The 22,991-nt window shown below is 50.5% G+C and overlaps 1 protein-coding gene across 34 annotated transcripts in view; it reads right to left on the bottom strand.

Moving 5' to 3' along the window:
- Window positions 1–22,991, bottom strand: part of NRXN2 (neurexin 2) — a 345,498-nt gene that overhangs the window by 41,072 nt on the left and 281,435 nt on the right. For 25 of the 34 annotated variants that reach the window (XM_083716391.1, XM_083716392.1, XM_083716395.1 and 22 more), the window contains 2 exons: window positions 14,111–14,282; window positions 4,146–4,235 (listed from right to left, as the gene is read on the bottom strand). In XM_083716391.1, the coding sequence (XP_083572517.1) occupies window positions 4,146–4,235; window positions 14,111–14,282 (262 nt within the window). The remainder of the gene's footprint in view (window positions 1–4,145; window positions 4,236–14,110; window positions 14,283–22,991) is intronic. The other 9 variants (XM_083716397.1, XM_083716398.1, XM_083716399.1 and 6 more) reach the window with 1 other exon arrangement.

Raw genomic sequence — 22,991 nt, 5'->3', positions numbered from 1 at the left:
TAAAGAGCACCCCCCTCCTCTGCCATTTCATGCTAAAAACCCGAGATGCCAACCAACCTTAGCAGACAATCCCCCTAATAGAGATTTTATTCTGAAATCAGGCAGTGCAGACGAGTGTGTGTGTGTGTGTGTGTGTGTGTGTAAAACAGATGTACCTGTCCAAATGTTGAGGGGTGCCAAGGAAAGAAATAAGCTCCCCCGCCGGTCTATTCCACGTCCTGCTTTAAGAGCTGCTTCCCAAAATGAAGCAGGACTGACGACAGGGGCTGGCCCTTTGGGGCTATTCAACAACTACTTTCCAAATTCTGAGCCCCAGCAAGACACTCAAAGCCATCCTGAGCTCTTGCACAAAATGGGAGGGTATGGCTTTGGGCTTTTGGGGTTCTCCAGTCACAGGAACTATACATATCAGCTCAAAGTAAAACAAACAAACAGCAGAACTCTCAACTTTTTGAATTATTTTTTTATCCCTTCTGGTTAGAATGCCTTTAAGATTTGGGGGTGGGGAATAATCAACTAATGACAAATCAACTCATCAGGACCGAAACTGATTTTGGGGATTAGTGGGGCCTGTTTTGCTCCTCAGTCCAAAAGGTGTGTGCATTTGCAAAAGGGTGTGTGTGCGTTTCTGGAGATGGTCTACTGCAGTTGCACAAAAGCAGCTTGGTACCTCACCCAATCTCTCCCTCCAAGGAAGAAAATGCTCCCTTCCCCACCCACTGGGGTTGGGAGGGGTGTCCAGAGAAAAGCCTTGGGAGTTCTTTTGACCCACCCCCCAACCCAATTCAAAAACCCCACCCCCAAAGTTCTCTTGGAAGCGGTGTGTGAGAAATGACACAAAGCAGTTCAAGTGGCTGAAATGTGGAGGGCAACTGCACTCCGGAGCTTGCTTGCGGCTGTGCCATCATAGATCTTCTGAATGGGGGTTGACAAGTAAGGTAAAGCCCAAACGGAGGGAAGGAAGGGGCTTTAGGGCTGGAAAGCAAAGCCTGCAGAGTCCCTTCTTGGGGCTGCAAAGTGGACTCTCCTGCTCCCAACAGAAGAGCTGTGTATATAGCCTAAGAACTCAGTCCCCACAAAGGAGGGCCCAAAGCTCTGTACTTCACTCTAGTTCCTATAGCTAAAAGATGCAGGGCACACCTCAGCCTGGCTTGTGAGAGTATGTGTTCAGGTACGTGTGTGAAAGATGAAAGAGAAGAGGAGAAGGAAGAGAGAAATAGTGTGTGCATGAAAGTATTGTGGATTTAAAGACACTCCACTGTTACTCACATGGATTTATCCCAATGTCGCATTTCCAGTGCTCTTCATAAAGCCAGTCCTTCAAACTCGCCCCGTACTCAAAGGCTTAAAGTGGGATGGTCTTTCGCCCAGGTTTACAGCTTCCCCCCTGCTAACCCTCTGAGCTTCTCCTGCTTTTTTCTTCTTTTAAAAAAACCTCATTAAACGTCCCTTTAACTTCCTTTGTTTGTTTGTTTTTGGTGATTTTGTGGCTGTTTGTTTAAACCATCATGTTATAGACATTAAAAGATACATTTAGATGCTTAATCCCCCTTTAGAAATGCAACGCCAGCGAAGACGGTTATTAAGACATTTGGAATTTATCGGTTAAAAAAACTGTTTAGCACTTGGTTTGAGTTAAAAGCATGTTAGTGTTATTAGCTGGTTAATAAATTAAGATTTAAAGCGACCTCGTCCTTTCCTTTCTTTCCTTTCTTTTTGGTCTTGTTGCTGCTACGCTTCTTCCTTCCCCACGGAGTTTAAAGTGTTAAAGGTGCAGCTCTCGGTTTGGCACAGAGCAGGGGTCACTCCTTGCCCAACACACTTCCCGGGACCTTCACAAGCAGAGGCCGTGGCAAAGCTGGTGAGAAGAAGCAGCCCTGAAACTGGCATGTGTGTGTGTGTGTGTGTATTGGGGGGGGGGTCCTGATTCCAGCTGTGGAGCAGATCAAATGGACTGACCCCAAAAAGTGGGGATGGGTAGACAGATGTGGCATCCACCAGGGGCTTTCAAGCAGGGCTGGCAACAGTTGTGCCAGGGCTAGTGAGCAACATGCCAAGAGGCCTGAAGAGACAGCAGATGCTGTGGCCCTCCAGATGCTGCCAGACCACAAATCCCATCACCCCTTTAGGGGAAGAGCCACAGTTCAGCGGCAGAACACCCAGCTTGCATGCAGAAGGCACCAGGTTCAGTCTCTGCTGGCAGCATCTCCAGGCAGGGATCCTGCAGCTGCCAGTCAGTGTAGGCAATACTGAACTAGATGGACCAATGATCTGACTCAGTATAAGGCAGCTGCCTATGTACCTGGTCCTAATTAACCCTTCCCTGTAAGGCGTCTGCCCCTCCTCCTCTGCACATGCTTATTGGGCTTTGCACATTTTAAGGCCACAGGACTTCTCATGCTCCCTTTCAAGGCAGAAAAGGCAGTCCTAGAAACTGCTAGGCATGGGAGCAGCTGCTGCAGAGCACCTAAAAGGATCCTGGGAACCCTCTCCCAGTCCCTTGCAAGCACAACCGTGTGAACATAGGGAAAGGTGGCAGGAAGCCCAGATGAGTTTTTGGTCTTAACTCAGGGAGAATGCTTTGCATCTCAAGCCCAGGAGAGGACTCTCCATTTCCTGTTCTCCCAAGTCAGATCCTTGGTCCATCAAATGGTGCCCCTGTTGTTGGACTACAATTCCCATCAGCCCCTGCCATCATGGTCAATGGTCGGGTATGATGGAGGTTAAGAGTGCATTGACACTGGTCACTGCTGCCCTACCCTGACTGGTAACAGATTCCAGACAGGAGTATCTCTTTACACGACCTAGGGATTGAATCTGAGGCCTTCTGCAGGCATAGCAGGTGCTCTACCGCCGAGTTACGGTCCTGAAGATGGGGAGGGAGGAGACGTAGGGACACCAAAACCTTGGGGCTTAAAGGCAGAACGAGACATGACGAGTGGTAGGGCTGCTTGCTGTTGCCCCACCATTTCTCTCTCTCCCCACCCCATTCCCCTGGGACAACGCATCCTCCAGACTCCTCTGGCAGCAACCTCAGGTGAGGCAATGATGTCACAGCACAAGGATGTCACAGCCTGGACAGTCATACTCAACGGGGTGAGGAAGAGAGGGGTGCCAATGTTGACATCTCATGAAATGTCTCCAGTTCAACCCTAAGCCAGGTTCAGGCTGAGCCCCCAACCCTTTGGCTGGGAGGGTTCAGCCCTTGAACATGCAATGGGAACGAAGGCAGTGTCCCTGAGCATGTGCAGAGTGCCACCCAGAAGCACCACTCCTGGCACATTGGGGATTCAAGGGAAAGGGTCCCAAAGCGGGCTACACCTTTTCAGAGGCCTTCTAAGGACAGTTATGCTCCACCCCTCATCTTACTCCCTTCCACCTTTAGAAGATCCATCCTCACCACTCATCACAGCTCTCTGACCTTGGCACATCAGAAGAGCATGGCTGTAACTGGGTCAGGCCAAAGGGGCCCGCTCCTTCTAGCACTCTGTTCTTCTCAGATGGCCCAAAGGGAAGTCTTTAAGCAAGCAGGGCAGCAGCAGCACTCCTCTGCTTGACTGGCACACAGACATGCCCCACCTCTAACAGGAGAGGTAGAACATCATCACATCATGCCCCCCCTTCTTACTATGCTTCATGTCTTCAGTCATTTTGCACAGCTCCCCACCCTCCCTAGTGCTGGAATATCACCAAGATGATACATAAGAGCTGTGGCACTTCCCTTGGTGCAAGGCACCACCCAGAAATATATGCAAGAGCTACGTGCAGCTAGAGACAATCTATCTACTGCCCATGGAGTCTCTTTCCAGATGTGGCAATGCACAGCAGGAAGCCTGTGCCTTGGAATGAGGTGTGTGTTTGGGGAAAGGGACGGAGGGGTCCCGCCCTGTGCAATGAGCCCCAATTCCTTCTGAGAAATCCTACCCCGCCCCCATCTTCAGTCACCAGCCTTGAGCCATGGCCCTGCATGAAATATTCTGCTGGGGTGGGCGGCAGGAAGAGGAAGGAAGGAAGGAAGGAAGGAAGGAAGGAGAGTGAAGGACGGGTCAAGGGGCTGAGGGGAGAGGACTGCACCTTTAAACCTTTATTTTTTGTGTTTTGCTTGCTTGCTTGTTAATTAACCGGAATTAATTATTGTTAATTACCTTTGTCGAGTAGCCACTCATCTACTACTCGACCGAGCCGATACGGAATTCTCTGTCTAGCAATCGCCAGCCGCTCATTATCACTGTTCCCTTCAAAGAGTTTAGAGAGAGATTTGCAGATGGTTAAAAGAAAAAGAAGGAAAAAAAGAGTAGAGAGAGAGACATAACACGCCATCTGGAAGGTCAAAGGTCAGAGGTTAGCACGTTTAGAGAGGTCAGACTAAGCTCAGGCAAACAGCAGGTTAAGCGCTGGCTCAAAATTAGCTGTTAGTTTTCCATTAGTTAGTTTGCTTTTTTTGTTTTTGTTTTGAGGGGAAGCGGGGGTCAGTGGGGGTTTGGTTGGAGGTTTAGCGGTTTTAGCCAGCAACGGAGAAAGCTCTAGTTACACGGTTTAGTCAGGTTTAAGTGTTAGGATGAGTAGATGGAGGTTAGAAGGATTTATGCTGCACCAGGGAGGGAGAAAAGCCTCCCTGGGTGCATTATTTTTGTTTATTAAATTCACTTTATTAGCAGACTTTAATCCCTAGTCACAAAATGGGAAGGGAGGGGAGGAAAGCATCACACAGTCAAACTCTCTTTAAAAAGTCCCTTTCCCAAACTCTCAGCCATTGTTCCCCCACCCCCACCTTATTTCTTCAGCCATCACCCCCCACCCTGTCATTCCCTTCAAACCACTCCCACCTCCTCCCCCCCCCCCCGACCCAACAGCCCACAAATCTGCCCTGCATTTGTATCTGGACAAAGGCAAAGAAGTTCAGCCATCTGCACCGCAGAAGAATTTGGGTCAGGACCAGCTCTTTTTTCCTTTTCTTTTGCAGGACACTGATCAATGACAAATGACTAATGAAACCATATTGGATCCCATGATGTCACCTAGAAGGTGTGACACACCAGTGGGACTCTGCTGAGGAGACACTTGGGCTTGGTCCTCAGAGCCTTCCCTCTGCTCCCGAATGCCCTTTGCTATATTTTTAGCAACACAAGGTTGGAATCACACACAATGCTCCATTGAAATGCAAGTGGGGAACCTCCCTCAGCCAGGCAATATGGACACCCCCTTTTCAAATGCCTGCCCATTTGCTGTCTTCCCATCATGAAACAACACTTTGGGCCAAAAGGCTCCTGGCAGGTTTCAAAGATTTAGGGCTGGAGACAGGGATGTCCCTAACACCTGTTGCTGGGAATCGCAGGTGGGGAGAGCTCTGCTGCTCTGTCACTCAAGTCCTTTTGCTTAAAGGGGCTTCTCTTTGGGGCACCTGGTTGGCCCAGGATTCAGAGCTAGATGGCCCGCCTTTGGCCTCATCTAGCAGGCTTTTCTAAAGTTCTTGTGCAACCTCCAGCCCCAGAGGCAGTCTAGCTTCCTAGCTACTTAGGGTTGTTTGGCCACTGTGAAAACAGAGTGATGGGCTAAATAGGCCCCTTTTGGCCCAGTCCAGCCGCAGGGCTCTTACATGTCACCATTGCTAAACCAAAGGGGATTTGGGAACTAGAGTGTCCAAGTTCTGTGAAAGAGAACATGAAGCCCCAACCTGAATGGCAGAGGCAAGGCTCTTAGCCTGACCTACCTGCCGGGTGGGAGCCTTTGCACTACTCTGAGTATGAGGAAAGGAATGCTAAAGGAGATGACAGCTTCTGGAAGAACTGGATGCTTGGCATGTGTTCTGGGGCCTGGCAACCGTTAAGTCTGCGGACCAGGGGCACCCCAAAAGCTGGAAGCAAACTGCGGCAATTGTGATGAGTGTCACCTGCAACATCATCAGCCAACAGGATTCCTTTCCCAAAGAAGAAAAGTGGAGACGATATGGCTGAGAAAGTCCAAGAAACAAGGATGGATTCAGGGCCTGGTCCTCACTCAAGTCAGGGCGCAGGAAACTCTTCTCCAGCATCTGGAACCTGGATGCAATCATAATGCAGGGGACGCCTGAGCATGCACAGAGCACCTTTCGCTCAGCAGCACTGTGATAAACACAGCTGGTCTCCAGATGTCAGGGGCCACAGATGCCCAGGGAGTGAGGCTGGCTCCTCTCCTTAAACTGTGTCATCAACCCAGCCTTTTGTCACTGTGCACAGATGCAGAGGAAAGTGGCTGTTGCAAGGAGGCAGGTGGCATCTCTCAGCGCCAGGTGGGAAACTGATCAACCATCAACTAGCATGGCAAAGGTAGCAGGGTCAAGGCAGCCATGTGGAGGCAGGCAACATTCAGTGGGAACGGGGAGCAGGGCGACTCTCGCAGAGGATCATCTGGCAGGTGCTGGCTCTGCAACTTCTCGGCCTTGGTAAAAGGGGCCAGCAAGACTGGTTCTCTTCTGTCTCTCTGTTTTCCAGATGGCAGAAAGTGCTCCCCACTGAGGCTACAACAGACTGCACCCTTTGGGTGGGCCCAGGAGGATGCTCAGAAGAAAGGACGAGATGTACAAGCTCCGGGATGGGGAGGGATCCTTTTGTTTCACTTCAGGGATGCTGAAGTGGAACAGTACGAGAATGGAGGAACTGTTCAAGCAGTTTAAGAAGCGTTTTTTTACACTTTAAGACTTTAAGAAGTGTTTTTTTAAAATAATTATTTTGAAAAAGCAAAAGCAAAGGGGAAAAGATCCACCCCCAAAACTGTGCCCTCCATTTGGGGAGCTTGACTCAAGCCCCCCCCCAACAAAAATTGGTATGCTCAGTTCACCACCTGCAAACAGGGTGTCCCACCCTTAAGTTCTTTAGGGGGATTCCCGCTGTCGTGAAATGTGGCAAGGTGAGAGCTTCCCCTCACCATTTAGTACCAGTGGCTGAGAATTTGACCCTGTTCCTCATCTTCATTTTGTAATCCAAAGTGTATACGAACACACTTTGCAGGGGGTTGGAGTAGATGACCCTTGGAGTCCCTTCCAAATCCACAATTCTATGATGTAAAACCACCGAAGAATCTAAATAACTGAAGGGTGTTAGTAAACAAACAAAACTCCTTGGAACCATTTCAGAATGGGGGATTTTTAAGCCTCTGTGAATGCAAGGCTGGTTTTCCAAGGAGTGGGTGGATTTGCAATTGCGGGGGGTGTGTGTGTGGAGGGGGGGTGCTGCTCCACTGGGGCAGCGGCCCCTCCCCATTTTTGCTCCTCATTCCATTCTGCAATTCAGCCCCTAATTAGAGGCGGTCAGGGACTTTTCATGCTCTCATTAGCTTCTGTATTAACGAGGCGATTAACATCTTTTAATTAAAAATACACCATCCTCAGAAAGTGACCCGAGTCTCTAATCAGGATCCGGCTTGGGAGGGATTCCTGCTGCACAACCCTCGCTCCATGAGCTGGACTGTGCGCTAAACACACGTCAAAGCCCCCTTGCCACCTCCCACTGTATACCCATGGGAAGAGCAGAAGGGGGAAAAGCAACAACAACAAAATCCGCACACACCACATTTTGTTTCAGCAAGAGGCTCTACTGTAAGGAAGGGTGGTGTTGGTACAAACGAAGCTGCAGACCAGGCAACAAAGACCCTTCGGTGCATTGTGGGTTATTTAAATGCTTGGCATGGCGTAATTCTGCACGTTCGCTAGATGGAAGGTAAATGACCAAGCACCAGCTTGCAACGCAAGGGGCCAGAAGCTAGCCAATCTTGTCCCCCCCACCCCACCCCTGGTATCCTAGCAAAAGCTTTGAACAGGGGCAGATTGCTACAGCAGCTGGATCTTAGGATGTCAGGAGCAGGAGCTCCACCTCTGTCAAGGTGCTGGGTCTTGAGGGGTCTGCGGAAATGGTGAGTTGTAGAACCGGGCATGAAGAAGGGGAGGGGAATGGAGGAACTGGACAATAACACCCAGACACCTGGATGTTTTAAGGAGAGAAGGCACATTGAGACTAAGCACTGCAGCTGGTTTGAAATGGATTTACCGGTAATTGGCAGGGCCAGACCCTGTGTGTTGGCAGTGCTCTAACCTGGGGGTGAAGGGAAGCAGATCTAAAAGCCAGTAGTGGTGCAGGGGACAGAGTGTCAGACAAGAACCTGGGAGGGAGCAGGGTTCAAACCCCAACTTGGCCACAAAGCTCAGTGGGTGACCTTGAGCTCACCACTCATTTTCAGCTTAACCTACTTCACAGGGTTGTTGTGGTGAATAAAGGAAGGGGAGAACCATATATGCCACACCTTGAGCTCCTTGGGAGAAAAAGGTGGGATAGAAATGAAATAAACAAATAAATCTCTGATGTGCAGTAGAGACACAAGGGCTCCTGACTGTTTTAACAGAAAAAGCTTCTGCTCTCCTACCACCCACCCCAATTACGCTGCTGAAATGAAAATTTGGAGTGGGGAATGACGGCATCCAGGAGCAGATTTTTGTGAAAAGGGACTGTAAGCTCCGTTCTGATGCTGAAAATAAATTCTTAGGATGAAGACCTGCCCAGTTTCTGAATTTAAAGTAATTGGCTCTCCCTACCCTGGGTTACTACATTGCACCAGGCTCCTGCTGGTAGATCTTTTGGTTCTATTTAAAAAGGAAATTAGATCCCAGAAGACTGACGTCTGCTTTCCTCTGCTCTAACGCCAGATGTGTGAAGACTGGTTGTAGTTACTCAAAAGGTAAATGCACTCTGCAGGTACTCAGAGGCTGACATAAAAACCAGCGTTCAGGATTGAGCCCCGCGGGTCACTCTTCTACAGCTGTCGAGTGGGGCTGAATTTCACAGAAACGTTAAACCGCAGATCAGAAATTCAGATTTCTAACTAGTGTGCAGCACCTTCTGCATGAAAAGGGAGCTCAGAATCAACAGGAATATTTGGTGCCATCGCTTGATTTTGGAGCGCCTGAGTGCCACAGGATTTTCCTCCCAACGCTTTTAAGCGAATTGCCTCGGTGGTATTTTGTCAAGAGGGATTATTAGCTTCGTTTAAAAAGAGTCTCAAAATACCACCTGGATTTTGATAACAGTAATATTTATTTTAATTGGTTAATTAACCAATCAATCGTTTAAGGGCAAGGCAGTTAATCGACTGAGAGCCTTAAAAGCCATCCCCGGCCTTGGATGAGCTGTCTGTCATTAGGAGAGTGCAGGCGAAGTGGGTTTCTTTTATGTACAAGGAAGGAAGGGAAAAGCCAAACCGCTGAAGAGGAGGAAAACCCTGGTGGCAGAGGAGAGAGGCAGCCAGGAGGAACAGGCAAAGAAAAAGGAGATACTGCTGCCACCTCCAGCAAATGTGGGGCAATAAAATAAAGAAAGCAAATGGCACACATATGTGCCCTCGCCCTGGGGACTTCTGGAATGTGGCTAGCGGGTTCTGCCTTCCACTTAACCCTACCTCTGTTTGGTTATGAACTCATGGGCCTCAGTTTCTATCATCTGTAAAATGGGGACAATATTTGAGGACAACAGCTTTATATATATATTTATATGTATCTGAGTTCCTTTTGAGGGGAAAGCAGGAATGAATGTAGCTATCCCTTGTCCTCCCCACACTGTCTGGAATGAGGGACCCTGGTCTCCTTTTGGAGGTTGCCCTGGAGTTTTCAAAGGTCCTGAAAAACCTGGGGAGCCTCTGTGAGTGGAGGAGGGCCCCTCATTGCAGACATCTGCCCCTTAACTCATGGGCCCAAGTGTCCTTGCTCCCTTTTCCTGGATCAAGAAGCACCTGCAGAAGATTAGGTGTACTTTTCCTAATGAAGATGAGAAGGCCAACTCACAGGTGGATGGGTGCATTTTGTTTTTAGGAGACTCTCACAAGAAACAGAAGGTTGAAACCTGATTCATGGAGAGTCCAAGGTACCCTGCTTAATCTTTTGAAATCAAGGTTAATTTAAATAATGGTTTCTATATTACATACACACACCTGGATCAAAACAGACAGAAAGTAAACCTGCAGCTTTTAAAAATGAATTTTCCCACCTGACCCTTTGCTTATTTTCCAAGAAAAGGGGCTATCAGAGACATGGAAATGCCCACTGAATATGTTGTTTACAGCAAATAGGGCCTCCATGCCAGATTTAGTACTTTTTTCTCCCTCAGAAGGCTGAACCTCATCCACTGGTTTGATTATTACTTCGTTTTTCACAAAACTGCAAAAGATTCCCCCAAGGAAACCTCAGAGATTGATCCTGATTGTGTCCCTGAGTGGGGATTCTGTAACTCAACTGCTGGTTATTAAAGCCTGGGCTTCCTTTTCCAGTTTCTGCATCCCAAGACATGGGCCCAGATCCTCCCTCCTCCTACTGCACCCTACATGCAACCAGAAATTCAAAGGTTTGGGAGCCTCTCTTTTTAGATAATCCAAAGGACCCCACAGCAAACACTCCGTAAGTAAAGCGCTATTAATTTTTAAAAATAGGTACATTATCTTCAGCTGAGGTTCTTTACTGTTTTAAAAACAGGTTGCCTTTTCAACACTCTTCATTCCAAAGCCATCAAGAAACTAGAATGGTAAAGCATTTGGGACATGGGAAAAAAGTGCGAAAAGGAGAGCTGGACTTCTATATTTAACTGGGGGAGGGAGAGTCATACAGCCCACTCACTCCAGAGCCCATGGATGCCTAGCAGCTGCCACTCCTGCTTTTCTTCCAGACAATGGTGGCAAAAGAGCCCTGTGCCCGCTGCTTGGCACCCTCCAAGGTAACACAAGGCATGCCTGTGGAGAGCAAGTCCTGGGGAGAGAGAGAACGGGGCTTCTCCCCATTTGCAGCATCCCTTCCTGCCTCTGAAGGCAGAGGGTGGGACCCTTCCTTCTCCATAAAGGGCTTCCAAGATGGTGTTTGGGTTGTCTCTCTGGCTGGGTCAGAGTGAGCGGCAGAGAGAACTGTCAGGCTCCTTGTTGCGTTGGGTTTCTAAATGGCCTAGAGAGCCAGGTTGTCAGTCAGCGTGTCCACTGGCGCAGGCGGATGAAGGTGTGCAAGAGGGCTGGCACCTTTCACTTCGGTCTCACCAAGTCTGCAGACTAACCAAAGTGGCCCATGGAGGCTGCAATCCTCTGGCAGAACAAAGAATTCCACCAGGCTCAAAGTTCTGTAAGTTTCACCACCTCCCTTACTACTTCTGAGGGCTGACTTGCATGACGCCTTCTCATGCCCGCAGGTTCGAATTCCTGCTTCTTGCAAAGCAAGAACCTCATGTGTCCTTTCCTCTTCAGAAAAAGCTGGTCTTCTGGGCTTGATTCAAAAACGCAGGATGGCCACTTTGAAATGCACCCTTGTAGAATGTATACGATAGTGCATGAGGGCAGCTCCCAGGTTTTCACAGGGGAAGAACGAAGACAGTCCAGTGGCATTGTGTGCCCTCCCGGCTGAGTTAGCACCGGGTGAAAGGTGACCTCCATGCCGGAGAGTGGGGCCCTGAGCACCCAAGGATGGGAAGCCAAAGCAGCTTAATAAGGGGTATTGCAGGAAGTGGCCCCAGATGGAAAGGAGGCCCCTAAAAAGCAGTGAGGGATGATGATCTGCCAAAAGCCCAACTGCAGCTTGTCTCGGGGTGCCTGTGGAGCCTGAGAAAGGCGTGGGTGCCAACAACATCTGAGCTGCAGAGCTCCCTGCAATGGGTGCCAAAGCACAGGTGTGGGGGCAGTGCAAAGACCCACAAAGTGTGTGCCTTGCTGCTTTCTCAAGACCTGTAACAGCTTCATGGCTACTTGTGCAGCGGGCAGAGGATTCACAGCACAGTGGGGAGGAAGGGCCGGGGCTCAGTGGTCGGATCTGTTTTCCATGCAAAAGATCCCGGGTTCAGTCCCCAGCGGGATCTCCAGATGTGGTTGGGAAAGCTTTCCCACCTGAAACCCGAGATTCTGCTGCCAGTCAGTGCTAGATGGACCCTTGGCCAGACTCAGTAGAACATAGCTTCTACCTCCGTAAGGCTGGTGTGCGGCCCCTGGTGTGCAGTTTGGTGCATGCCTGAGCTGTGGCGGCAGCTCCTGGCTAGCAGAGGCTGCGCTCCACTCTCTGCAGCAGCGCTGGGCATCAAAGAGACTGCACAATCAGGCCAGCGGGACGACAGGCTGGGGAGAGGCACTTTGTCGAGGGGGGGCAATGGAGGGGAGCTGGATCAAAGTGGCTGGCAAATCCCAGGCGGGCAGGAGCTCTCCCTGCCTTGCCTGCCTGCGGCACTAATGACCTTGATTAGGTTTCGCCCTCCCCTCACTCCCCCCGCCCCGCTGTTCTATGGTTCCTGCTGGCTCCTGGCGGGAAGGGAGAAGCCGCCGCGCTTGTGTGTGATTCAGCCACCAAACGATGGGAGGAAATGGATCCTGAACGAAGGCCCTTCCAGGCTGGTTGCACTGCCAGGCACAAATGCAGCCATGAAAACCCCAGCTCCCCCGGTCTCCCAGGCACCCCACCCCACACTTTGAGACACCCCCACCCTGGCTCAATGGAGGTCGGAACCCGCCTGCATCTCTGCTCATGCTCCAAGATCCAGTCTGCTCATGCTGCCCCTCCCAGCCTCGGAGGCAGAGCATTGGGCTGCTGTGGCTGTGACAGGCAAGAAAGGAGGCTCATCATGGGAAGGTGGGGTTCTGCTGGGGCTCCCCTCTCTGCCCCTCACGCTCTCCCCTCTAGTCTTCACCATGTTGCTGCCCTCCCTCCGTTACTGACTCCCCCCTCCCTGTTCCGGTGTCCTCTTTCATTTCCTGGCATCTACATTGTGTGCAAAGGACCCAGACCTTTTCTGCAATTGCCAACCTTTTCAAAGAATAAAGGAGATTAGAATGAGATACGCTCAAAGCACTTCTCTCTTGCTGAAAAGGGCTGTAAAAATTATTTGATAGCAGAAAAATGCCAGTGGCTAACAGAATGTCAAGGGCCCAGGGGGGCGGGTATAAGGGTGGTTTTTTTAAAAAAAAACAAGTAAGGGGGGAAATTATAGACTTAGGATTCAGCTTCAAATCCTAGTCCAACTCCAAGACATCGCTCTCTCACCCAACCCCCCTGCCTCAGTTTTCCACCTGCAAAAATACGAATGAGCGGCCCATCTCCCAGGCTTCAGAACAAAGGAGACAGCACAAATGAAAGAAAATGGCTGCTGTACTGACAGCCAGACAGGGCACCTGGGCTGGGGCCTAGACTGCTACAAACAGTGAAAGAGAAGATGGAGGAAGAAGCGCAAGGGGACTTCCACCCTGGCTCTTGGCTGAAACCCCTTCTTGATTTTCTCAAGCTCTCTCTCCACCCCTCTTCAGTTGTGCCCAGAGGAAGCTGGCTGACTGCCTATGTGGCAGACTGGCAAGGACAGCTGGACCCTGCAAAGAACTGGGCATCACCAGCCTTTTCTTCCACATGTGGAGAGGGGGCTCCAGAGCTCAACTGATGTTTAGATTTTTCTGCTTGCCTTTTGAAAATAAGCAAACTTGCGACAAATTCCCCTATCTATCCCCTCCTGGCACATACCTCTTCATTCCTGCAGGGACCCACCCGTTTTCCTGGCTACTTTTCCTTACGACCCCTGTGAATGGCTACCCCCACTTGTCCCGAGAGGATCTAGGGCTCGCTGGTCCAGGGGAAAGAGTCTTACTTAAGGTGTGAGGGGCCCTGGGTTCAAATTCTGAACAAGTCCTGGGCAAAGGAAAGCCTGTACCTGAGAGACTTCCCTGTGGGGAGGGACCCCGGCTCAGTGGCAGGGAACCTCCTTTGAAGGCAAAAGTCCCACCACGGCAGCATATCCAATTAAGCAGAGCAAGCAACAAGTGATGGAAGGGAGTGTGTTCTGCTTCAGCTCCTGGGGAGACACTACTGGGCCAGATGAACAGACAGCCTGACCTGGCAGTAGCTTTGTAAGAACCCCAGCCCTGACATTCTTTTCTTCTTGGTCTTCCTGGTCCCGGGTAAGTGCTAATGGAAATGGCCAAAGACTCTGCTGACCAGGAGCTGGCAAAAAGGATCCCGCCCATCCGCCCCAAATCCGCCCACCTCACTGCTTGGTGGAAATGCTCAGAGGGCCAGGGTGGTTCCGACCTCCATGGTGTAGGGGAGACAGGATGAGGGGCACGGCAGGCATTGCCTCCCAGTCCCTACCTGCGGGGTATCGCTCATTGATAGGCCAATTGTCCACCTGCAGCGTTGCGTTGCCACCGCTCCGGGTGAAGCGCACCACGTGGTACTTGCCGTCGTTCACCATGGCGTTGCTCTCCTCGATGGTGATGTCGTCCGTGCCCACGTTGAAAATGACCCCAACTGTTCCCTGGTCCTGTGAGGAGGCAACAGAGGGGAGAGAAGGACAACAGAGTCAGAGCAGGGGTTAGCTGGGAGGTCAGAGGGGCAAATTCCAGCAGAGGCTGGGGAGGAAGGAGCAGGGGTCAAGGGGACTTTGTTGCAGCCAGGCATCTATGGTGATGAGCACATCTCTGGCCCCCTGGCCCTGGCTCCCACCATTTTTAAAAAGGTAAGACTTCCGAGACACATGAAGCCTGCAAAGTAAGAACTGTGCCTATAGCAGCTGACAGCCGTGCCTCCTGTGCCTTATCTCAGTTTTTCCCACAGTTAACAAGGCTGTGCCACTGACAGCAGCCAGACAAGCCCTGCTGAGAAAGAGAAACCCAACTCTTTTCACTCCTGTTGAGTTTGCAATGGACATGTTAATAATCAGTGTTACTAGGAAAGGGGAGCAGTGGCCTGTTCCCTGTGGCACAGGTCTTCCCATTTGGCCTGTTGGTGGTGGGAAATAGGAGGTCTGATCTGGTTTACCCAGTTGGAGTGTTTGAGGTTCGAAAAGGAACAAGTTAAGGCATTCTAAAATGCAATCTTGGGTTGTGGGTGCTCTGCCAGCCCAGGAACCCAGTGGTGAACCACCTCTTGAGAGGAGCCTGCCTGCCACTTTAGTTATCTTTGGAGGGGTCCCCACCCAACTACAGTGAGGCAGGTGGTGTCTGGGAGAGAGACTTCTCGGTGGGGTTCCCCCAATTTGCAGAATGCTCTCCCCAGGGACATTTGCTGTCTCTTTTGCACAATGAAATACTGCTTTATTTCCACAAGATTGAATCTATAATGGAAATTGTTCAAGTTCTGATGTTTTATAATATTTTTCACTAGTCTTCCTTAAAAATTTTATTTATTTATTTTTGTATTTGTGCCAAATAAAGAAGTTACAAAGATACACGCTACACAGGATGTATTTTTAAAAAGCTAAGAAATAAATTGTCAACTTGTGTAATTTATAAACAATTTAAAAAACACGAAATGATCCATGAAAAATAATAAACAGGAATGCTTTAGTGACCAAGCGGCCATCATTTGGCCCAAGGAAGGAGAAAAGCAGCAGAAGCGAAGTCACTGCATCACCAATGGGAAGAGGCTTTCATTTTATATTGGAGGAGACGTTGGCTGCTACCTCAGTCACTGGGAAGCCTGGGAGTATTTTTTAGTGTATTAGCATGATATAAGTAGACTATAAGAGAATACAGTGTAGGAAAACATAGTATTCCCTGACCATTCTCTTCCTGTGGGATGCTTTTGTCTATCTGATCTCCCTTGCTTTTGTTTTGAAATTTATGCTGCAAGCCACCTTGGAAATATTTTCGCACGCTGAAGGGTAGGGTAGAACCCAATTAGAAACCAACCAACAAATCTTGACCTGGATTTCTCCTAATCCTGCTTGGCAGCCAAGAGAGAGTAAGAAACCAGGCCTCAGGGCCAAGCGGATGGAGTCCTGTCCTTGCGCTCCTGACTACTTCTTTTTAAAACCATAGAGCTCTTGTAGTGTGGGAGTGGGGAATGCTGGGCCAGGGGGGTCATGGGGCTGGGAGGGTTTTTAAAAAGCATTTGCCCTCCCCCACCAATCTGCCATGGCCACAATTGGAGACATCCCTCCAACACCTTCACCCCTATTGACTGCTATTCACAAGGGGAGGGAAAAGCCTACTGGTGTCCCATTGTGACTAACTGGGGAGAGCAGAGTCCTGTTTTGCACAGGAGGTGCCAGACGCTGAACGTGGAACTTTCTGGATATGCTCTCCCACAGAGCTGTGGCCTCTTCCCAAGCAGAGAGGCGCCATCAGGAACCAAGAACACCCTTGGGCTGAGTGGCTTTTCTCCCGAGAGTCCTCCAGAGGGTGTTTCGCAGTGGCAGAAGCCTTTTCTGAGTCGCAGAGAGCCCCATCTGCTTCCTTCATGGGAAGTGGTCCAACTGGTACGGCCAAAGCATCCCCTCACTCCTTTGGCACCCACTCCACTCATTTCCTCCCTCTTTATGGAGCTGGGGGGGCAGTGACTTCAACCCGGCTTTCTGCAGGGGTCAGCCAAGTTGTCTGTGGGTTACCCACGCTGGCTCCCAAACACCCTACAACCAGCTGGCTGTCAGGTGCTTAGGACTAAGCAGGATGTGGCTGGCAAACAGGGCCACCTCTCCATGAGATGGTAGCAGCAGCGGAAAGACCGTCTTTCCCGCACGATCTTCCTGCTAGATTTCTGTTGTCCTGGCTTGGCTTGGCTTGGCCTGGAGGTCTGCTTCCGGGTTTGGTGCAAAACGGGCCAACTCTTGCAGGCGATTCTAGACCAGGGGAGGGGATGGAAGATGGATGTTGCCCCAGAGGGTCCCGAGAAGGCTCACTCCACTGCCTCCCCCCTCCTCTGTGATGCTTTCAGGTATCCCTGCTTCAGCTTGGGGCCCCCACCTCTCGCCCTCCTTGCTCCGCTCTCACCAGCTTGCTTGCTGCAGCTCTGAGTAATCAGAGCTCCCTTAATCCAGTTCCTGGTGCAGCCCGGATTGACAGCGCGCTGCCTAATCTCGTTTGCCTCATCAATAAGCTAACGATCAGGGCTGCTTAATTTCATTTGCAGCAGAGCGGTAATTAATCCACTTCTGCAGCCGCCTCTCTGGAAAGGAGAAGAAGAGCTGCAGGGCGAGAAGCAACCTGTGTAGGAGTTGGGCTGTGGAGTAGAATTTTTTTTTTTTGTGGGGTGCGGTGGCGTGGCAGAGGGCTGTGTGTGTGTGAGCTACACCTCTCCCTTTCCCACATTCACAGTTGCCAGACACAGTCTAACATGCCAGGGAGTCATAGGAATACAGGAAGCTGCCTTGACCAGACATTTGATCCCTCTAGATCAGTACTGCCTGCCCTGATGGACACTGGCTCTCCAGAATTTCAGGCAGAAGACAATTACCAACCCTACCTGCAGATGCCAACACGGATCAAGCCTGGGACCTTCTTCATGCAAAACAGAAACTCTACCACCGCATTCTCCAGTTTCAGGTACCAAAGGTGCCGTCCTTTGCCTGGCTACAGAGAAGTACAGCCCCATTGACTTTGATGGGCTTTGCTTTGGATTGCAGCCCAAATCCCTTCCCTATTATCTCAAGAGCACTTGTCCCCCACATGCCCCCGCCTCTCAGAGTCTAGTTTAATAACCTGGCAATGCGAGAGCCGAAGAAAGCACACACTTCGTATGTAAGACAAGCTCAGTGGCCTGTTCAGAGAAAAGCCATTCAGCGGAAACCTTGGAACTGGGGTCCACTTTGGTCCAGCTGTATGCATCCCTCCTGCCTATGCATAATATGCACGAGCTTCCTCTTTGGGAGCATTTTTTCATCAGTCCATAACTCATCGTGGGCTGTTCCTTCTGAGCAAGGGTGCTTATGTGGTTATAAAGAGCTCGAGATGAGTTATGGGCGCCCAGAGCACACACGGTCACAATTCAAGCTGGCTGTCACCCTAAGTAACAACCGGCTCCCAGTGGAGCAACTGAGTACTGGCAGAGGTTCTTTCCCTTGGCCAGGCAGGGGAATTCACACCACCCATTTCCCCATCCCTGTCCCCACCTTAACTTGCGGCTGTCTACACCAGAAATTTTTAGATGTTTCCAGTTTCCTGCCACAGAGCCTAGATGGTGCTTCATGTCCAATCATTTCTACACAAAACCTATTTCCCAAAGTCAAGGCTCATATTCAGAATACAAACATTACAGTGACACAGAGCATGTGCAGACTGCCTTTCTTGCATCACTTAGTGAATGTCAGCCAGCCTCCACACATGTGGCCTTGGGGAATCTGCCTTCCCAGGAACAGCTTCCAAACAGACCCCAGCACCTCACTCTTTTAACTAAAATAAATCTTGGCTGATTAATTCTTAGGAATGTTAATTAATGCCGCATTAATCAATTAAATAGGCACAAATCTCTATATGAATATTAATTCTGAAGATAAAGAGTGAATGCTTTGTTTCAAATTAAGTACACCCAACACATCACATGGGTACATCATTCCAAATCTAAGGGAAATGTTATGGCTTTGGAAGAAGAGGGATCTTGGCTGTGGGAGACAACTAGGGGTGGGGGCAGGGGGGAAGCCCTTTTCTAAGGTGTCACAAACCATCTGAATACGGTGTAGGTGTACACAGAGCAGCTGTATTAAAAACAATGTAAAACATTTCAAACCTGTTGCCCAATGAATCAGGGAAACCTTTTAAAACAAATCAGTCTAACCAATTCATCACCTAAGTATGGCAGCCCTGTTTTTATAGAAATTAGCAAGAAATATTCCTGATAGAATCTGGACTTTTCACTCTACATTCTGACAACACACTCCTACCTTCCTCCAAAAGCCAGCTCCTTGCACCTTGCATTGTGCCATGAACAGAGCCAGCCAACCCATGAGGCAGGTGAGGCTTCTGCTTCAGGCGGCAGCCTCTGTCATCAGCAGAAAAGTGTTGCTGCCATCGACATTGATTTTGGGCAGTGTTGCAGCAGTTTTGGGGGTGAAATCATCCAAGATTGGCGCGATCTTACCCAAAATTGGCCCTGATGGCACTGCCGCTTCTCTGCTAGAGGCGGATGGGGCAAGGCTCCCTGATGGCACTGCTGCTTCTCTGCTAGAGGCGGATGGGGCAAGGCTCCCTGATGGCACTGCCGCTTCTCTGCTAGAGGCGGATGGGGCAAGGCTCCCTGATGGCACTGCCGCTTCTCTGCTAGAGGCAGATGGGGCAAGGCTCCCTGATGGCACTGCCGCTTCTCTGCTAGAGGCGGATGGGGCAAGGCTCAACAGTAGCAGTGGCAGGAGTCGCAGCAGCGGCAGGGCATTTGCTGCTCCTGGCCTTAGAGGGCCTCCCAAAAGGGATGTGCTGCTCCTTCCTGCTCCCCTTGGCTGCTCCTTTCCTCTCTTACTCACAACCCAGGATATCTTAGCAGAACATCTGAAAGGATATTTTTATGGGGCCAGTTTTGCCAGTGTAGGAGTGCGCCATGTTTTTTAGTATCACAGAACAGAGTCCCACAGCCAGCAGGATAAAAGATGCTCTTCTATTATGGGCATCCTAACCTTCTACCATCAGCACAGCACCTACCATTTACTGAAAATCCCAGAAATGCAGTGTATTTCTTTGCAGCTGGGAGGTGGGGAAAAGTGATGGGGGGGGAGACACACACACACACACACATTATTAAGGGCTTATTATGCTAAGCAGTGATTAATACCACGCGGTGGGAGCGGCTGGCTGGCTGGCTGGCTGTGTGTGCTCACGCTGCTTATTAGAGCCATGCATGTAATTATTGCATTAAGCCCAGATTATTAGAGCGCTGGGGCATGTGCGTTTTATTAATGCCCACCCTCAACCCCTGTAGTTCAAGGAGGGGAAGGCTGGTGAGCCCTACCTGGAGAGGTGAGCAATATGTAGCAGTCCTTATCACAGAGAGAGCCATGTGCTGGCACTGCTGACTCATTGGGATGGGGGCTCGACAACGTCTACCACCACCTTGGCTGCAGGGCTCCTGGGTGCCAGAAAACCCACAGGCAGCAAATGGAGTTTCAGGCCGTTAAAAATGGCCTGTGAGCCACTGGCAAGACACCCACTTTCATTTCAGATGAAAGCAAAGCTCCTAATCTGCATTTCCCGGCGATGTCATGACACACAGGAGCATCCCACTGAACTGCAGAGGCTTCCCAATGCAAGCAGGAAATGTTGGGGTGGAAGGAGGAAATGAGACAGGATTGAGGTACTTCCAAGATGCTACACTGACTACTTAGACGAGCCGTTGTCTGAAGGCTGGACGGTGTTGGGATGCAATAGTGCAGTTGAATCATTTTAGACTCTGGCCTTAAAGGTGCCATATGCACACAACCCACACACTCCAGATGGTCACGTGTGTGTACTTCAGCCAAGTAAAAATGTGGTATATGCAAGCCCTGCTGTGTTGGAGAGCCTTCCTGCTCCCTCTGATGAGTGGGGCACCTGGATGTCTGCCCCCAAAACTCAGCTGGTTCGCACAACTGCGGAGCTCTATGATGATGAGACCAGACCAGGTTCTTGAAAGGTCCAAGTGCAGAATGCTTTCAGGAAAAAAAAATGAGTAAGGAGCCCTTGCCTTGGGGCAGGAGGAGGGGTGCCCAGGGATGGCAACAACAGCAGCTGCCTTCAAGGGTGGCCTTGGATCACCAGCCACCACCTTCTGCTCTCTGCTGGGCAACGATTCCAGAGCAATCCATCTCCGCCAGGTCACAGCTGCTGAAGGGGCCAGGCCACTTGAGGTGACAAGTTGCTGCAGCTCCTGGCACCTCCTAAAAAAAATAACCATCACCCAGCCCTCTGCCGACCCTTTGTTCAACGACAGACCCTTGCTGCCTTCCAGGGACATGAATTCCAGCAGCCAATTCCACCTCTGTCAGAAAGAAAGAAATATCTTCTGAGGCTGGGTCCTCAGTGCCACCCTACCTCACCTGTTCTGCTTGCCACCAAGGCACTGTCCTGTGGCCACTGTCAAGGGTTGCAGAGGACCACTCCCCTACAGAACCCCAGAGCCTCCTTGCTCTCCTCTTTTCAGTCTCTGCTTGCTTACTTGCCCCCCACTTCCAGACACACAAGCAGGGAAAGAGGAGGGGGAAGGAGAAGGAGCAGCAGCCCCCACAAGCCCCACACTCTCCCCTCTGGCCAACAGAGGTGGGCATCCCTGGAGCAGATGCTGTGGGGGGTGGCCCTTGCAGTTTTCTGCTCCTATATGGCTTTGTTTGGGGGGTGGGCTCACACACCCCACTGCAGATCAGGCAATTTTGGGGAGGGCGACAAAGAGTCCAAGCAAGCATGGCAAGTGACAGGAAGCAGGGGAGCTAGGTGGAACAATTTAGGCACGACTGACTTCTCCCAGTTTCACAGACACACACTATGGGAAGTGGAAAGAGGAGAGACAAAGCGATGGCAGAAAGCAGTGTCTTAAGATGGGTGGCACGGCACGACATGGAAGGCTGAGACCAGAGGGGGAGAAAGAGAGACTGCCTCCACCCCCTGCTTGACTTGATGCCTTCACTGGCATGAGGTGGCTGCTGCCTTGTAGCTCTCGCTAAGCCCTGTCGAGGCCTGCTGGCACGCCGGAGTTACTTAAGGGAGAGATTTATGTCACTCACAGAGGCTGGAAATTAAAAGAGAAGGGGGGGGGGGAGGAGGAAGCGAAGGAGAAATGGATTTACGAGGCTAGAAGTAAGCCCAGACCCCAGGATACAGGGAGGCAGCGGTGGCAGCAGCCGCAGCAGCAGCACGCGGGCCTTGGCGGCTGGCTGGCACAATAACTCCTGTATGCGAGTGAGCGAGAGAGCAGCCACGGCTGGCTGGCCTGAGGGCCCCCACAGCCAAGCGCTTAATGGACCGTGCAAGGCCAGAGAGAGAGAGAGAGAGAAAGAGAGGCAGGCCTCTTGTCTGCTCCAAGATGGCTGCCAAGGCACCAAAATGGCTGCCGCCTCCAATGGCTTGCAAGTCCTGCCCTTTGCATCCCAGCACCCTGGAAAATGGTTTCAGGCTGCCCAACTTCCAAACCAGGCCCTGCAGCTGATGCTCTGAACGGGTTTTTTGAGGTGCATCGATCACCAGGTTTAGCTTCACTTGCGATATTTATCGAATCTCAAAAGCAGAGAAGCAGGTCTGCCTGCAGGTTTTTTTTTTTTATCTCCTGGGGAAGGGACCAGGACTAGTCACTTGGGAACCCCAAACCCAACAGCAATAAGACTGAGCAATTAGCTTGTCTCAAGATGGCTGCCGTCTTCTGTGGGCAGCAGCAAGGCAACAAAATGGCCCCTCACTCGACAAGGTTTTCTTCCGCCCTCCTGTATGACAATGAAAGGCCAGAGATGGTGAATGCTGTGACAGCCTTTCCTCAGCTAAGTGACTTGTGCCTGTACTGACACCCCAACAGTTGGAGTGCAAGGGTGGGGAGAATGGATGCTACCTCAGCACAGCGAGGGAACTTTATTTCCTGCCTGCCTTGCCTGTCCTGTGTCAGAAAACTTGTCAAGTCTAATGTCCTCACTTCCTAAGCAGAGAAATGGGAGTGACAACAGCAGGCCTCAACCTGTGTTAAACAGCCCAACAAAATAGCTGCAGTTTTGTTGAGGGCCAATTCATGCAACTCCTGCTTTTCTGACTCAAGACTACAAGCAATGTGATATCATGATGCCTCCCAGGGATAAGGAGGATTTTCAGCTTGGGGCTAGATTTCTAGCTCCAAGGCAACTTTTGCATCCAGAAATCTCCTCAGCCACAGAAAGGCCTCCAGTAGGGTTGGCAGCAGTTTCTTTAGGGTCATTTATGAGGGGAGAGAGGCATCCCTTCAGGCTTCCCAAAAGCATCCCCTGTCAGCCATACCCACAACACTCACAACGTGTTATTTTCACTGTGGAAAGGTGGGATATAAATACTTTTTGCTAAAACAGATGTTACAAAACCATCCCCAGTTTACGTGTGGAAGAAGACAGACATCTTCCCTGCCTGTCAATGGCCAAGCTAGGAATCCAGTCATGGATCTTCCAGATCTGTTTTTAAATTTTTACATACATTCTGTCATTTCCGAAGAGCAGTTAGCGTTTATGCCTACTTGAAAACCACAAGCGGCAGAAGTAGAACTCTGAACCTAGATTGTCTGGGACACATTTTAGTTCCTACTTAGTAAGGAAAATGCACTCGGCACATGGTCTGATTCCCCCTCC

This window comes from Podarcis gaigeae, assembly GCF_964106915.1.
Source record: "Podarcis gaigeae genome assembly, chromosome: 16".
NCBI lineage: Eukaryota > Metazoa > Chordata > Lepidosauria > Squamata > Lacertidae > Podarcis > Podarcis gaigeae.
The sequence above is the reverse complement of the archived record's forward strand: the minus strand, read 5'-3'. Positions and strand labels throughout refer to the sequence as shown.